At 34.8% G+C, this 17663-nt stretch overlaps 4 protein-coding genes across 4 annotated transcripts; 2 read left to right on the top strand and 2 right to left on the bottom strand.

Annotated features, from left to right (window-relative positions):
- Positions 1-555: 555 nt before the first annotated feature.
- On the bottom strand, positions 556-2502 carry LOC114425201 (probable receptor-like protein kinase At5g24010). The gene has a single exon (XM_028392014.1). The coding sequence runs from the start codon at positions 2424-2426 to the stop codon at positions 1035-1037; it is 1392 nt and encodes a 463-aa protein (XP_028247815.1). The 5' UTR covers positions 2427-2502; the 3' UTR covers positions 556-1034.
- A 27-nt stretch (positions 2503-2529) lies between these two features.
- LOC114425200 lies at positions 2530-7160 on the bottom strand. Its single transcript, XM_028392013.1, has 3 exons — positions 6081-7160; positions 3380-3919; positions 2530-2843 (listed from the first exon to the last, which is right to left on the bottom strand). The coding sequence occupies exons 1-3, from the start codon at positions 6963-6965 to the stop codon at positions 2742-2744; spliced, it is 1527 nt and encodes a 508-aa protein (XP_028247814.1). The 5' UTR covers positions 6966-7160; the 3' UTR covers positions 2530-2741.
- Positions 7161-8552: 1392 nt separating this feature from the next.
- Positions 8553-9975, top strand: LOC114368544 (U-box domain-containing protein 13-like). The gene is made up of 3 exons (XM_028325768.1): positions 8553-8880; positions 9410-9526; positions 9958-9975. The coding sequence occupies exons 1-3, from the start codon at positions 8569-8571 to the stop codon at positions 9973-9975; spliced, it is 447 nt and encodes a 148-aa protein (XP_028181569.1). The 5' UTR covers positions 8553-8568.
- Positions 9976-10449: 474 nt separating this feature from the next.
- LOC114368542 (U-box domain-containing protein 15-like) lies at positions 10450-12493 on the top strand. The gene is made up of 2 exons (XM_028325767.1): positions 10450-10866; positions 11383-12493. The coding sequence occupies exons 1-2, from the start codon at positions 10450-10452 to the stop codon at positions 12433-12435; spliced, it is 1470 nt and encodes a 489-aa protein (XP_028181568.1). The 3' UTR covers positions 12436-12493.
- Positions 12494-17663: the final 5170 nt, after the last annotated feature.

The raw sequence follows: 17663 nt of genomic DNA, 5'->3' as shown, positions 1-17663 counted from the left end.
TCTTCAGAAGATTATTGCATTGCATCTCTTCAAAAGGCTCCCATAGGAAGCCTATTCAGAAGGGTTAAAAAGTCAAAAGTCCTCCAGAAAAGAGCTCAGGACTCCATTCAAAACTCCTCTTCAAGGCCGAAAACAATAACCTTGGATGGAAAACGCAATAAAAGACAAAGGAGCATAATATTAAATACTAACTAATTGAAGCAAATGTTGCAAAAAAATATGACATGGCCCTGGAGGAATAAAAACTCGTCCAAGGAGCATGTCAGAACTTCTCGGGAAAAGCTGATAAATGCTAATGAATATTTTCTAATATCCAGCGAGACTTTAGGAAGATGGTTCATACAGTATAAAATCTCAAATGCCATTACCACATATGAAGAGGAGTAACATCAAAATTATTCAAGCCAAGAGCTTGTGAATCGTTAGAGATAATAGGTAACCAATTAACCAAATGAGCTACAAGAGAGCAACTTGCTATGCAAATACTCACAATTGTAGAAAATGAGCAAAACGAAAGCTTTCCCTTCATTCTTTAGGTTCAACATGCTCATGGAATTTGAAAATTGCTCCATGATTAATTTAAACAAAACTCGGTCCAGGCATAAACCATTACAGATAATTTGGGGCATCAGTATATATATTCATACAACCACTCAATATGAAAGTTACATACGTATTTTCAAAAGTTCAAGCAATAACAATGAGGAAAGCTACAACATTACAAAACAGAGCAAAATTAACAATGGTAAGAAAACAAAGTCTAGAGGCAAAAGGGATGCCTTAATATTATGATATAAACAAGTAAGGCAACTTAGATATAATACAACAATCCCTAAAACATTGGTATTAGCCGGGCTTTCAGAATGTCTTCCTTTTCTAGCTTGATCGGCAGCATGCTCCTTCATGTTTCTCTTTTTCTCATGAAAGCCACCTCAAATGGCTAGATTTGCTGATATTTTACACACAACTTATTAAATTGCTGACTAAATATGGCCAATCTTTTGATATAACTATATAAGTACATATCACCAATCTTAATTCTTAACACTATCATCCGACAAATTCACAGGCAACCTTGACCAAGACACAGATTCCCTCGATCCAGTCAACCTCCTACGAATCACTATGGACAAGCTCAACACAATGCAAACAGCAGCCACCAAAGTAAACAGCAAACCTGTATTATTCCCCGTCGACCAGCTCTTCATAACAAAATCAGCACAAACCTCTCCATCAAGGCTACTGCGCGAATTGTTCAACTTCATAACCTCAACCGCGTTCAATATCCCATCGATGACATGCGGCATGCTCCTCTTCGAAGGACCTACACCAACACTCAAGGCCCCATCATCTCCTCCATCAACCACAAAGTCCGCGTAAAACGGCGAAGCCAGCGAATTCAAAACGTAAGAGAGATCCAAATCTTCATAAGCCAAATTCCCATTGACATACACATTGAAGTAAAGCAAACCAAGCGAAATGCTAGCAATATCACAGAAATGCAACCGAACCAAGTATTTGTACCCTCCAACAACAGGAAACACCCAAGTCATATTAACATTAGGAACAGAATCATTCTTACTCCTAATCAACCTAGCACTATTGTAAACATTATCAGGTCCAACCTCACGACTAGCCCCTCCAACACGGTACTTGATCCTACCACCAAAGTAAAGCTTTTCCGACCCAACACTTGGTCTGAAAAACCCATCATCAGGAATCCAAGTTCTCCACAGGGAATCATTAAAGGGGGTAACTTTAACACCCCCAACAGTGACCCTGTGAACAACTTCAAGAGCCTGTTGGTTCAAACCCTCAAATTTCTCTAATTTCGACGAACTCAAATACTGTGCTGTGTCAGGGACAAGGTCCTTGGGCGCGGAAATAACCTCAATGGCGTTGACGAACGCCAATTTGGAGTCTTTGTTAGGAACAAACACGACGGCGAGGCTCTCGGCGTCGACCCAGATGAGATACTCGACGATTCTAGGGTTTGTTGTGGGGTCGCTGAGTAAGCGAGTGAAGTTGCTGAGAACGACGTGGGCGTTGACCAAGACGTGAAATTGGGCGCGACCCAGATCGAGAATTGGGGTGGTGAAGGGGTGGAAGTGGAGGCGAACGATGTGGGTGCCTTTGTCGGAGATGGGGAAGGTGTACCTTGCGGGGCTTGTGAAAACCCTAGCGGTGTGGTAGATTGGGGGGAGATTGGGGAGGGGGTTGTTATTTTGGAGCGAAACGGCGTGGGGGGAGGGGGAGAAGGGGAAGCGGTGGTGGCCGGAGAGGTCGCCGGAGAAGGGGCGGTGGTCGACGAGGGTGGAGGGGGCGGAGGAGCCGCAGTTGATGAGGTAGTTGTCGGGGGGAGAGAAGAGGTGGGAGAGGGAGGAGAGAGGGAGAAGGAGAAGAATGAGGAAGAGAGTGGAAGGCATGGTTGTGAGAGATGAGAGGATTGTGGTGTCACTTCACTTGAGAGATTAATGTGTAAATTGTAATGAACAAGACTCAGTCAATTGGACCCACACGCTCTCACTGTATTTGAAAAACTCATTGCCATCACATCTTAAAAGTCCAATGTAATTTATAATATTTTACATAATCACAAAATCCCCACCCAAAAAACACCAATTTACACATGTAACACTTGTCTTTTCCATACTCTACACATTTGAAAACAACAAGTAAGTAAATAATAAAGAACATGAGAATTATCAGCAGAAAGTTGGGCCATTCCCCGTGCCTCTTAACTATTCATGAGCAAATTCATCTTTTCTGCATTCTCCCACGTCAATCACCAGAGTTCCATCTTTCTTTGACGGTTGAACCCTGCAACAATTTCTTCTAGGAGACTGCTCAAAACAATAACATAAACAGAACCCCATTTAAGTAAGCAATATCAGTTTCACTCATCAAAATAATACATTACAGAGACAAAATGTTTCAAGCTTTTTGATTTTCGGTCAAAATTTATCATGATTCAAATAATTTAAAAACGATAATTTTGTTCATCATATTTTTTATAATTGATAAATTTTAGATTAGAATTTTCTCTTGTTAGAGAATTATCGCATTCACACGTTCTATTAATTATAGTCGTTAAATGTAGATTACTTGAAATGTGATCCGCCAATATTTATCTAACGATTTCAATTCATGAATGTGTGAATGCAAGAAATATATTTTCATAAATATCGTCACTCACTCTAGTATCACAAGTTTTATAAAGACAGAGAAAAACCATGCATTATAAAAAATACGAAAACCAAACGTGTTGATGATTAAGACCAATTTTATCCAAAAATTAAGAGATCTAAAATACATTTTACTTTTACCCCATGCATTAAACCATTGAAACATTAAGATTTTAGGAAGATAGAGAACCTACCTTGTCCCACAAATGCGGGTCAGGTTTCTTATGGACCTTTATTACTTGGATTTGGGTCGGATCGGGCATTTTCCATTTACAGTCCGGGTTGGGCTGGACCCGAATATACTCACTCATAGTTTCATCACCAACTCCACCAAAGGTTGCATTTGACAGGTAAAAAACAAAAGGTTTCTGGCAAGAATTGCGACTGAAAGGGCGCGTGTTGAACGGAAAACTGGTATAATCTCCCCGCCGGTACCAATTCAAAAAGGTTCTGGCCGGAATCTCCATGTCCCGGGCCAAGAAAATGCCCCGGAATATTTGAACCGCATAGCCCCAAGACACGGATATGGTCCAATGCCGGGCTTTGTCGTAGCAAATGGACTGTTGCATCAGCCCATATGAGTCCAGTTTCATGGGCCCAATCAGCCGCTTTAGGGCCTCAACACGGTCCACGTTTGGAAATATGGGCTCAACCACGTCCAAATGATGCATGGAAACTAGGGGTGTAATGGGATGTGCTGCTAGGAGTCCAAACACGTTGCCATATACATCAAACTGAAAACAAAATTAAAAATAAAAATAAAAATAGTGATTTTGTATAAGTATATGTAGCAACTTCTAAAAAAAATTATTAGCATATGTTGCTAGAAGAATTGTAAAAACTAAATGCACAGAATATGAGAGGAATCAACTGAAATGCATAATTATGTTTAGTTGAATGAATAATGATTCCTATCCTGGCTTCAAATGTGCTATATAATTTATTGAGATCAAAATGGTAATTTGCTTTTTATTTTATTCCTAACTAGTGAATGTGGGAAGGTACTAATAATACACTCTGACACATACTATACAACACACTATTTTTTTGCCAAGCAAAATTCAAGCCAAAATCACTTGTAAAGAGTAAAATTCACATCATTTACTAGGATTTAAATGAATTTCATCAAATAATAGAATAGTATATTAAAGAAGTGTTATTATTTATGTAGGAATATGAAATTATTATCAGATGCAGAGAAAATATAGAGCGAGAACGTATCAAATAAAGGGTGTGAGTGTAATTATCATTTTCTTACAAGTATGAATGAATAGGATGCCAAAATTATGTAACAGATGTCGCAGCTTAGATGCATGCCATCTGGCATATAACAACGTTAGTGACCAACAAGAATCGATCATAGAGGTTTTATATATATTGTATGTGACATTATAGAGAAAATATCGTGTCATGAATTATGTTTGGACACCTATGCAGAGCTTAGGTAATAAATTGGCCACGTGCATTACACGTGGAGGCTACGCATGCATTAGAGGTTCTTAAAAGCTTATGTTAAATGCAAAATTAATTTTTCGAAAATAAATCAGAAAGAAAAGCTGGAGAAAGCAACAACGTTTCATAATTGCTTTTTAGGATCGTGGGAGGTGCAGATGACAATATCAGTGGTGGTTTTGGTTTGGTTTGATAGAGAAAGCCAAGAGGCATTGGGTTACTGGAGCATTTCCAAGGCATCTTGAGGAATAAAAATAAATTTCCTAAAAAACAGACAGATTTTCGCCTCAAACATGAAAGCAAAATATTGTATTTAGTGTGTGCCACCAATGAATATTGTCTTTTCTGTTTTTATGTCATTTATGGCCTGGAACAAGTAATTAATAATTATTCATCATACAAATATCCATATTTCATAGAGATTATTTTCAATATATTATAATAATTCATAGAGATTACCAGTGAAAATTCATACACGAAACACTTTTTTTTATTGGAGGTAAGCGTCTATTCTGTTATACATTGCAAAATGCAAAGTATTTAGTTAGTTACGTCAATGCGATGTTTGCACATTATTTTATAATTATCTATAAGCTTTATTTTATTATTGCATTATCTCTTCAAATAAATTTCAAGAAACAAAAAAAAATTAAACAAAATAAACCAAAAAACATAATCCATTTGGAGAAGTTATGGACCAAGTGGATAACTTAACGCTGTTATAAAGATAAGGGATAACAACTTATTCGATAAAGTAAACAAATTTATATATTTAAATATAACTATTAAGATAGTGTAATTTCCCCTCCTCTAATTTTTCCCAACTTTCCTGAGCCAAAATCGACTGAAAAAGATTTTCGCTCTTGTTTTTTTTTTTTTTTGTCTTCCAAAATTTTCAGCCAAATAAAAACAATATTCAATAAAAATCTCACTTTTTTCTTCTCCTCTCCTCCATTTTCTTCCAATAGCACATTAGATCTCCAAATTTTTTAAATTAGGATAAACCTTAAACGTAATTCTATAGATATTTTTAGTATTGTTTTTTTAATCAAAATTAGTTTTATAATTTTGATTAAGGAACAAACCTAAAAGAACAATGTAAATATTGCCCATTAAAGAAAATGAACCATATGAATCATCAATCACCAACTTTTCTCATCTGTCCTTTTTTGGGTGCACTTACCTCCATCTCAATCATATACTGTTGACCAAATTCAAGCAGCAGAAGACCTACTTAATTAATGCTAAAAGAAAACACTAAATGCATATATATATATATATATATATATTCATTTTCTTGGATTGGATTTGATTATATAAAAAAAAAAAAACTAAAAGAATAGTTTTCTAAGATAAATAAACTGAGCAATTTCTCAGGAATCCAACAGAATCAGTGACACATTCACAAATCACAAAGCATGCAAAAAGAGAAAATTCACTAACCTGGTGAAAGCCAATCTCCTTAGTGAGAGGGACACCAAGCTCTGCCATACAAGCCTGGATCCTATCATCTGAGCCAAACAATGCAGGGTACCTCTGAAGGCACTTATCCTGCATTCTCTCCAATGCCACTGCCAAAGGGTAACTAATTGCAAACCCTCCACCTCCATAAGCCATGTTATAAGAAAAATGAATATTTTGCAAGTGGCTCTCTGAATTTGTCCCTATATAATAAAATTGATTGTGATCATATTTTTGCAACACCTTCACCAAATTCTCAGTCACAAAGAAAGTGTCATCATCCCCCATCACAAACCACCTCACATTGTTGTTATTCTTCTCCATCCCTAGCCTCACTGTCTCTGACACTATTCGAGAGATTCGAACCCCCAACCTGTCCCCCTGTGGATTCTTGACCTTGAACTTTGAGACATCACTGGATATTCTCAATGTTGGTAGAAGGTGCTCCTCACTAGGTTCACTTTTCACTTCTTGGTCTAGCCACACGTTTCCCCTTGTTTCGTTTGGCCTCCACCATAGTTTGATGTACTCTTTTCTATGGTTCCATAGCCTTGATGAGGATGCTATGCCAAATACTATGTGGGAAATGATGGTTTTTTTCTCCTCAAAGGTTGTTGTTTTGTTGGTGTGTTGAGATGGGGGAGGAGCAGTCTTATTGGAAAAGTGAGTGGTGGTGGGAAAAGGGTAAGGCTTTTTTTGAGGGCAATCATATGAATGTGTGATGAATCCAAGGGAGTAGAAGAGGTAGGAGATGGAGATTAAGAGGAAGAAGGAAGTCATTAGTTTTGCTATGGTCCATGAAGAGTTGTGGAAGTTTTCTGAATCTTTGAGGTTGTTGTTGTTCATGGTGCACATGAATGGTTTCATGGGTTTGAGTGAATATTCACACCAAGATAATAAAATAAAAATGCAAGGAAGAAGAACCCCACGAATAAGTAGCGGCAGAGAGAGAAACAGAGACGCTGAGGGCGTGTGATTTTGTTGGCTAAACTGAAAAAGAGCTCTTTGATGAATTAGGATTTATGGTTTGATGTGGGATAATAAGAATTGTAAACAGAACACAACAAAAGGCACCTCTGCTGCACTTAATTTGTTTGAGACTAGGAGATTTAGATTTATCTCTTGACATATGGAGATCTTATCCAATGTTAATATATGATCAGGGGTTTAATTACCTCTTTCATGGTAGTTGGGGTAATAGTTTAAGTCTGTTAAACTTTTGAAATAAATAAGATTTTTTATATCCAGTAAAAAAAATTGAAATCAATTAAATTTTGATCTTTTATTTATTTATTTTTTTAACAACCACGATATCATGCTTTTATTCTAACTTACCACTAAACTGATCGACCCTAATGCGCTAGATTATATCTTATCTTCAAGTTAAACTGAAGATATTAAAAAAAATATTAAAAATGATAGATTGGACGAGATAAGAAGTTCAGTTAAAATATTTGAATTTTGTAGATAAAACATATATATTTAAAATTGATTTTTTCTATTCAGTTACAAATTGTTAAACTATTCAATTAATATTAAAATTTAAAAGCACAAGAGAATAAACCATATGCATTTAGAATGAAGGCCTATATAAGGAAGCAATTAGCTAGACTCACACGTTTATATATATAGGAGACTTGAAAATATGTAAATATAAACAATAAAACAAAATTGAAAAAAATAGTGATAGAATTTAAGTAAATTAAGAAAAGCTTTCTATTTTTCAAAGATATATATATATATATATATATATATATATATATGTGTGTGTGTGTGTGTGTGTGTGTGTGTAGGTTTTAAATCAAATCTTTTTCGCAATATGATTTCTATCCTTTGGGAATGAATTCCTGCGTGTGGAAATCAATTCTTTCAAAGATGGGGAATCGATTCCTTGCGAGAAATTAACGTTAAAAAACCAAATCCTTTATTTTGGACTGAATTCCTTCGTGTTGGAATCAATTAGTTAATTCTATTATATTTTATTATACTCAATTAGTTAATTTTTTAACTTAAATTAATCAATTAAATTATTTAAGTTTAATTGATATTTTTTCAAAATTATTAAGAGATTAAAGCAACCAAGCACTTGAGTTGGGTCAAGTTCCCCACCCCAATATATAAGTCCTCCAAGCCCATCTCCCTGTTTTTTTATACAAAAATATTAAATTTGTTTTTTCCCCATAATATTTCCCTTACGTGAGATGATTGAATCCCGAAATATACGGGCAAGCCCCAAAAGCAGGACAATGTGGGAATGGAACTAATTAACAATCATATCATCAACCAATCCCATGAAAACCAATACTAATTAAACAGTTAGATACATAAAAAAAAAAACATTGTCAGCATGGTTTTCTTAACTCACTTTCCTTGTTTTGTTAACAATATTTTCTAGCTATTACTTAGGGACGTGCGTGCATGGCTTTGCATAAGCACGTACGTAGGTAAGGTGAGGGCAGAGAAGAAGGAGATGGCGAGGACGGAGGAAGAGAGAGTCGTGGGAAACGAGTCCTCGTCCGACGAGAAAAATGACCTGGTGGAGGAGATCCAACAGGTCATCGAATCGGTGGTTCAATTCGGCGACTACCGGAGGACGCAGAGGAAGGAAAGCCACAACCTCGTGCGCCGTTTCAAGCTCATGTTGCCGCTCTTGGAAGAGCTTCGTGACCTCCCACAACCCTTCCCCGAAATTGGCGTCGCTTGGTTAACCAAACTCAAGGACGCACTCTTGCTCGCCAAGGATTTGTTGAAACTATGCAGCCAAGGAAGCAAGATTCACCTCGTAATATTCCTTCCTTCCACGTTTATCTAAAATCACACAAACTATGGGTCTTTTCAAATGTCATGGTGTGTGTTTTCAGCTTTTTAATCCATAAGGGCTATTATTTTATGTGAAATAAGGTTTTAAAAAATAGTCCATCCATATTCCAATATAATTGTAACGTTAAGGTTAATGCAATTAGAATTGTGGGCACTTTAGTTGTATTTTGTCTGTGATTTCCGTAATATCAAAGAATGCAACAAAATTATAAGTGAGACAGTAATTTAAAACCTTGATATGAAATGAAACTAAGTTATTATTTGATGTAATTTAAGTATGTTTGACATAAGAGTTATTAACATTTGACCTTTTCGCTAGAAGTTTGTCCTTGACATAATTTAAGAATGTTTATGCATGCGTTGTTTTTTCTGGCTAAAGGGTTTGGTGGGTGTTGAAGATGTAAAACTAATGTTGAGCATTTATTTATTCACAAGAGGTGGATTCTAGCGAGTTTTGACAAATGGGGTGTTTTTTTTCTTTTCTGGTTCAGTCTTTGGAGACCGAGGCAGTTATGATCACGTTTCGGAAAGTGTATGAAAAATTAAGCCAAGCGTTTGATGGTGTGCCTTTTGATGAATTGGGTATCTCAGATGAAGTCAAAGAACAGGTATGAAAAGTGATTTTTTCTTGTTTTTTGGAAATGAATTTTAAGGTTTATATATATATATATAGATAGATTTATGAAAAGCAATTATGTGATCTCGTGAGTTTTGTTTATATGATGTTGAATAATTCTTTCTTTCAAATTGCGAATGGTATAGATGAAAGTAATGTGTTTTTGTGTAAATACATGTAAGTATGTAACGTAGAAGGAAAACACGATGCCGTATTTTGTTGAACAGTGAAAGCCCCAATGTTGTTGCCTCTCTGTTTTCTCAGCCCAAAACATAATTATGTGAATGAAAATGCATTTTGTGGACAAAATGATGATGAACAATGCAACGTTGGATTGGTGGACGCGATCTTTATTATGCACATTGACACATTTGCATAATTTCTTAATCGTGTTCTTAATATATAAATTTGGATGCATTCCAGGCAGATATAGTAATGTAGCTTCCAGGCTCAGTAGTGTTTTCCTTTTGTAGCTGTGGTTGTCTATTTGCTACGAATAAATATAATCATGCCCGTGTAACCCTGATTTTTTGTTGGCTTTGGTATATCATAGTTTAAAATGTTGAAAGAAATTCCCTAGTCTTTCATTCGAGAAATTATTACTTATTCCAAACTACCATAGTCTCAGTTAATCTGACACATAATTTAGTTTTATTTGCTCTTCTTCGTAAGCTGAAAAACTCATTTGTGTCACGTGAAAATTGAATGGACCATAGTTTCAAAGTGGTCTAAGACCATATAATAATTTCTCTTTTGATTTCCTTACTGGGATCTTTAATTAGCCATTGGTGATGATTAATTTGTTCTTCTTTGTGGCTGTGGAGTATGAATTCTTGTTCACACTATACCTTCATTTATGTATCTTCAATCATTGATCTTGAGGTAATCTTATACTGTGTGCTTCAGCTTGACCTAATGCACGTGCAACTCAGGCGAGCCAGGAGAAGAACTGATACGCAGGACATAGAACTTGCAATGGATATGATGGTGGTGTTCTCTGATGATGATGACAGAAATGCTGATAGTGCTATCATTGAGAGGTTGGCTAAAAAATTGGAGCTTCATAGTGTTGAGGATCTCAATATAGAAACATTGGCTATTAGGAACCTTGCTGCAGAAAGAAAAGGGCAACAGACTGAGAGTACTCAGAAAATAATTGACCTTCTCAACAAATTCAAACGAATTGCAGGCATGGAAGAAACCAGCGTCCTTGATGATCCTGTCGTGTCCAAGATGCTTGAGAGGTGCACCTCTTTGGTCATCCCTCATGAGTTTCTCTGCCCAATTACACTAGAAATCATGACAGATCCTGTTATTGTAACAAGTGGGCAGGTAATCACATATTGTTCTTGAATGGATTTTGTTTGGCCACCTATCATTAGTCAAAATTTATTGAAAATCACAAAATTTTATTAGTCACACTTCTTATTTCATGAGTCTCACTTGTAAATTTGTAGTTTTCAATAAATTATAACTAATAGAAGAGAATATGTTAGAAAGAATTTATTAAATAGTGTCTTGCTAACACTCTTCTTGAGAGGAATAGAACAATATCTTATCACACATCAATTATAGATATTCTAAAGAACTTACAATGGCTTGGACAATTCTCACCTCAAGCTAATAAGCCAACTTTATGGTTAAGTTGGGACAAACCCAAAATTTAAGAAGACTAATGTTTGAAGAAAAAATTCTTTAAAATAAACTTAACCAAACAGGCACTTAATTGAAAAGGCATCCTGCATGTTGTTTTAACCGCGAGTGTTTGGTAGATTGAGTTCAATGAAGAAATATGATGACTTTTTTTTTTTCTGTATGACACTGACAACTTTTCTCTTATCATCAAAGACATATGAAAGGGAAAGCATAGAGAAGTGGTTCCAATCCAACCATAACACATGCCCCAAGACAAGGCAACCTTTGGAACACTTGTCATTGGCACCAAACTGTGCCTTGAAAAGCTTGATTGAAGAATGGTGTGAGAACAACAACTTCAAACTCCCTAAAAAATACAATTCTTCAGGTAAAGAAAGCTGTCCTATAGACAGCAAAGAGGAAATTCCAGCCTTGGTTGAGAGCCTATCATCTATTCATTTAGAAGAGCAGAGAAAAGCAGTGGAGAAGATACGTATGCTATCAAAGGAAAATCCTGAGAACAGGGTTTTGGTTGCTGATCATGGAGGAATACCACCACTAGTGCAACTCTTGTCATATCCAGATTCAAAAATACAAGAACATGCTGTGACAGCACTTTTAAATTTATCAATTGATGAGGGTAACAAGAGTCTTATATCCACAGAAGGTGCCATTCCAGCTATCATAGAAGTGTTGGAGAATGGGAGTTGTGTGGCTAAGGAGAACTCAGCAGCAGCTTTATTCAGCTTGTCAATGCTTGATGAGATTAAAGAGATTGTTGGTCAATCAAATGGATTCCCCCCTTTGGTGGATTTGTTGAGGAATGGAACAATTAGAGGGAAGAAAGATGCTGTTACAGCCCTTTTTAACTTATGTATCAACCATGCAAATAAAGGTAGGGCCATTAGAGCTGGCATTGTGACACCTTTGCTTCAATTGCTCAAGGACACAAACTTAGGCATGATTGATGAGGCACTCTCCATTTTGTTACTCCTTGTATCAAATTCAGAAGCAAGACAAGAGATTGGACAACTTAGTTTCATCGAAACCCTTGTTGACTTCATGAGAGAAGGGAGTCCAAAGAACAAGGAATGTGCAGCATCTGTTCTTCTTGAGTTGTGCTCAAGTAATTCATCCTTTACATTGGCAGCACTTCAGTTTGGAGTGTATGAGTATTTAATGGAGATAAAACAAAATGGAACAAATAGAGCACAGAGGAAAGCAATTGCAATCTTAGATCTCATTAGCAGGAGCGAGCAAATTTAATCTTGCTTTCTCCAATTAATGTAGGTATAATTGTATTATTTCATAGTAAACTAAACTAATTCTTTCGTATATCCTGATGTACAAAGTACAGTTAAAAAGTGTAATTAAAACTTCTTTTTCATTATATTAGTTATAATGAATGTGTACTTCTTTTTAAAATTTGAAATCCTAATGAAAATATGTTAAAGATTGATTTTTAAATTTCATTTTGCAATATATAAGTAAATAAGACTATCAAATATATAACCATCATTTTCTAGTCTCAAGGCACAATAGTACAGATTCATGGTACCCTGAAGTTGGGAATAAATATAGATGTTGAAGATTCAATCTATCATATGATCAATTTTGGTTTTAATAACATATTGTTCTTTGATTCACTGTCATACTTATTTTTCAAATAGATAATTGACAAGGTCATAAACTAAAATTGGAGATTAATTTGTTATTATGATAGAAATTATGATAACAAGAAGTGTTTTATAAACTGTGTGAATATGAAACACGCAGAAGGGGATTCAATGACAGAGTATATGAGCATTTTTTAGAATACTTTGAATCAGTTGAAAATCGCATATATTAAATTAGATCATGAGTTTCAGTTGACAGTAAAAAATTCTCTTACGCAACAGCGAGAAATTGCCCTCAAATCTCTTACAACAAGAACATTAACTAAATGTCTCCACTTTCTTAATTAACACAGTGTGAAGGAGGAAAACTAAAGGTGAAAAAGAGATCACGAAAGGGAATAAAATTGCGGGGAAGTTTATTTCGCTTTTTTAATATTATTAGTTTATTATCTTACTCCTAAAATTGGTAGTGTGGCTTAATTTAGGGTTTCTGGGTTAGGCAAGATTCGCATTTAGTGTGTACTGATCTTTGGTTGTCTTGCAAAAGGTCCATAGAGTTGAACTCTTAATTATGAGACTTGCGCCATATAATGTGTTGGAATATTTTGATGGCATTGAAATTCTGTGTTGGTTCCCTGTGACAAATCTTTATATACAAGTTTAGTACGTGCAGCTGTTCCCACAAACTTTTTAATTTTTTAGTATATTAATATAGATGTATAATTATAAATCGTTTTTATAATTTAAAATACAATGAAAAAAATTAATTTACAATAAAAATATTGTAAATTTACATGGGTATTTATTGTTCTCCTAACTTAAAATTTCTGAATCCTTAGCTCTTGGTTTACTACTAACAATTACAAGTATTGCTATTGGTTCTCTTCTAACCTATCTGCATTGTTGCTAAGATCGATCGGACTCCTCTTGGTGCATTTGATTTAAAGTTTTTGGCACACCTTTATCTTTGGTTTCTTGTTGTTTTCCTTTGAATGTTACGAGACTATTTAGTCCTATTTTACATTGCACTTTCTTGTAAGTACTTCAGAGGAGTGAAATATTAGCGGATGTTATTAATGGTGGGGAGGTTATTTCAGTAACATTGCAACTTTGATCTCTGTACGTAGATATAGTCTTTTTAATTTCCTGTACCTTTTATAACTTGATTTGCATTTGGTCTGTTGATAAAGGGATAATACTATAGATTTTTTGGCTTGTAGAAGGGTTATTATGGGGTTTGCTACTTAACTTTTATTATGTCGGAGGTTTATTTTGAATTGTTTATATATCTGTATCAATCTTTTGCATGCGTTGAGTATCACTTGCATGTACTCATTTTTTTTTTATAAGATCTTGTACTCGATCATCTTTTTAATAAACTTTCATTTACTTTTGAAAACAAAAAACTTGTACAATATGTGTTGATCTTTTCCTCTTGATCGCCATATGAAAAAGAGAGACAATATCAAGGATAGACGGTTGTTTATATGTAAAAGATTCTTTGTTTACACAGCTCCCTTTTGGAAATAATAGCCCTGACGCCCCAAAAACAAAACAAAAAAATTAAGAAAGCTTTAGAATGAAAAATAACCGAAACAAAGGATGCTGTTCTTATTCTTAAACAAAAGCACTTGACACTACGAAAACAAATTAAGCAGCACAAATACATAACTGAAACCAAATATTTCAAACACCCACATATTCCTCTTAAACAAAATCACTTGACACTACTACAAAAGCAGCATTCTACGTCGGGGATTCAACGATGGTTGCAAACAATTGTCTTAAAATGTGAGACAGTGACATGTTCGTAATCAAGAGCATGAGAACGATGTCGTTTGTCACTAATAACCATCGTAGACATGCAATTCGTGTGGCAATTTGTATTTACATGACTAACTTACAAAGACGGTATTGTGGTGAAAACCGTCTTTGTATCGTTAATGGTTACACGTGACAAACACATGAGTGGACCGACGACTATACAAAAATGGTAGTGTGGTGAGGCCGTCTTTGTATTGTTAGTAGTTTCACGTGATTTGATGATTTAAAATACAAAGACGGTCTTGTCCATAGACTCGTCTTTGTATTGTTAAGGTGTAAACACATCATATTTTTGTCATTAGGATACAAAGACAGTCTTACGATAAGACTCGTCTTTGTATTGTTGGTGGTTTCACATGGAAGCCTTGTCGTGATTTGAGGCATTAAAATATAAAGATGGTCTTGTCCTCAAACCCATCTTTATATTGATAAGGTGCAAACACGTCATCATTTTTGTGACACTCCAAAAACAAAATTAGCAACATCAGAATAGAAAGTAATTGAGACCAAAGACTTCAAACACGCACAAACATACATTTATTGTTCTTAACAACAAGAGGACTTAGGTGTGGAGATATTCCCTCCTGGTCTGCGGCTAAAGACTTGCTGAATGGTCGTAATTTTGTTCCCTTAAGCGTTGAGGAGCTATTGGAATTAAACCTTTGGAGGCTTATAAAGATCTGAATGAAAAACGTCTTTGATTGTAATACTACGGCTAACCTTGAGGTTAGTTAGCTTCTGAGGCCCTTTTGAAGTAGTTGGCTTGGTGGAACTTTCATTAGGAGAATCTTTTGAGGCATCCATTGTGATGGGAGAAGAAAAAAAAAAAAGAATTATCACTAATGTGTGAGCTTGAAGAGAAGAGAGAAATGAATGAAGGGTAGCAATGAATTGAATGACCAGAACAAGTAAATGGGTGGCTTTATAGGCAACCCCGGGTTGACCTAGGTTTTTGTATTTGCTTGTAATTACCCTACTATTCATTCAAGAGAGACGTGGCGGGTTCATTCCGGAACGGAACCTCTGCTCGAGTTGCTTCCGTATTTGACTTATTTTTCATGGGTTTTTTTCTTTTCGATTTCTCTCTTTATTTGTATATATTATGTCATTTATATACGTCTATTTTTTACAGTTTTCTTGATTTTTTCTTTGTTAATTACTCTCTTCCTTCCATTATATACAATCAACATTTTCCAAAGGGAAAAGAGAAATTTCTACGAGTGTAGGCGATGAGGAGTGCAATATGCGTTTGATAGCTCAGTTGCATGGGTCCCACGATTGCTAGGGTTTTTAAAAGGAGACTTCGTTTTTCTTTTATCAGCAGAAAAATCAAAATTAATATTAAAAATATGGGGTGCAAGGGATGCCCCCAACCCACATACATGTCTGATATATCAATGTATCATAACCTGTTATAACATCCAAAAAAGGGTTCTGATATATTGTAAAAAGGAAAGAAGTGACAGAATACTGAATCTGAGTATAATATCCACACCAATTCCAGAACTAAAAACATGTAGCCTTCCAGTTTTGATTTCCCAGTAAATTTCTCTTCTCATACCAGCTGCAGATTTTATGCTATATATGTCTTTGATTTACTTCTCCCTTCTCCTTTACTTGTATGTTAGCCTGTTTAATGGAATAGAATACTAGAAATATTTTTGAGAACTTTTAAAAGTTTTTCTGCAAGAAATTTTTTTATATTTCTCGTAGAGAAGCTCCATCTGTAAATTTAAGAGGAGACTTCGTGATTGGACATTTGAATTTCTAAAGAGAAAGTCCTTAGTTTTATTTTTCAACCCTTATAAATCCAATTTCCTGAATTTACAAATAATTAAAAATATGTATTAGTTTAAGATTACAAACATAGAAATTGGATTAAAGTTACAAACATCTTCTATGTGAACCCAACTTGTATTTTGCTCTCGTCTATTTTTTTCAATTACTTATTTTTACATATAAAATCAAATATGCTAATATAAACTAATTAAAATGGATTTCCCAAGGCCCATGCCTCGTTATTTAAGCTATACTTTCATTTTTATAATAAGAAAACAAAAGTGCTGCATGCATCTTGACATTAATAACAAATTATTAAACGGTGAATTACTTCAATAAATCTATATTTTTTTTGGATAATTAATATATTATTAAGACGAAATATTCCATCATCGGCTAAATTTGCCGATAACAATGAAAGTTCCTTTGGATATCCACTTCCAGAGAAGACATTAATTATGACATTATATTGTTTTGATGATAATAATAATAATAATAATAAAAATAAAAAGTTATCGTTCTTAATTATTTGAAGAATACCATAGATTTCTGATTGTGGATGATAGAGAACAACGGATTGGAATTGCTGGATGGGGATATTGCTTATAACAATATATGCAGAGGGGAACGTGGTATACCTCTCTAAGGCAGTTGAGAAGAGTATGGGCTTGTTTCCAATTTTTGGTTGGATTATACGTTGTACGTAATTACGTAATTAATTGCATGGTGGGGTGGAAAGGTTTATTTAATGGAGGGGGGTCATTATTGAAAGAGAAGCTCATCCCCGTTACTTTTTATTTATGTTCTCAGATCAACATAAATACTCTGTAACAGTGTGTTTTGAGCAACTGGGATCTTTTTGTAATTAATAGCGGTACTTCTGGTACCGATTTACTTAAATATAAATATTTTGCTGATTAAAAAAAAAAATAGGTTACTGATTGTTAAAGATCAGTATGGGGTATTCAATGGGTTCCTTGATACCTAGGACTATTTATGGACTTCAATTCCTTAATAATACTTAGAGATTATACCTTGCTAACTCTCATCGATGATGAAAAAAAAATAGAAAAAAGTTACATAAACACCCAAAAATCTTATCATTGGTTATGATGTGATAAAAAGAAAAAGAAAAATATAAATATGATAAAATTTAATTATGATATGATAAGAAGGAAAAGATAGAAAAAGAAATAAAAAAAAAGTGTGTATGTATGATTTTATTTTTTTTTACAAAAGATGTGTATGTACCATAAGAGATAAAAAAGAATGAAA

This window comes from Glycine soja, chromosome 9, assembly GCF_004193775.1.
Source record: "Glycine soja cultivar W05 chromosome 9, ASM419377v2, whole genome shotgun sequence".
In the NCBI taxonomy this organism is placed as follows: domain Eukaryota; kingdom Viridiplantae; phylum Streptophyta; class Magnoliopsida; order Fabales; family Fabaceae; genus Glycine; species Glycine soja.
Note: the sequence above shows the minus strand (reverse complement) of the source record. Positions and strands in the feature narration are given on the sequence as shown.

Bases quoted from the DNA above. Each gene is read 5' to 3' on its own strand.
- LOC114425201 (XM_028392014.1), bottom strand. From the start codon at position 2,426: ATGCCTTCCACTCTCTTCCTCATTCTTCTCCTTCTCCCTCTCTCCTCC.
- LOC114425200 (XM_028392013.1), bottom strand. From the start codon at position 6,965: ATGAAACCATTCATGTGCACCATGAACAACAACAACCTCAAAGATTCA. The intron at 3,920-6,080 runs GTTAGTGAATTT...TTTTGTTTTCAG, and splicing joins AGGAGATTGGCTTTCACCAG to TTTGATGTATATGGCAACGT. The intron at 2,844-3,379 runs GTAGGTTCTCTA...TGTTTTGAGCAG, and splicing joins ACCCGCATTTGTGGGACAAG to TCTCCTAGAAGAAATTGTTG.
- LOC114368544 (XM_028325768.1), top strand. From the start codon at position 8,569: ATGGCGAGGACGGAGGAAGAGAGAGTCGTGGGAAACGAGTCCTCGTCC. The intron at 8,881-9,409 runs GTAATATTCCTT...TTTCTGGTTCAG, and splicing joins AAGGAAGCAAGATTCACCTC to TCTTTGGAGACCGAGGCAGT.
- LOC114368542 (XM_028325767.1), top strand. From the start codon at position 10,450: ATGCACGTGCAACTCAGGCGAGCCAGGAGAAGAACTGATACGCAGGAC. The intron at 10,867-11,382 runs GTAATCACATAT...TTATCATCAAAG, and splicing joins TTATTGTAACAAGTGGGCAG to ACATATGAAAGGGAAAGCAT.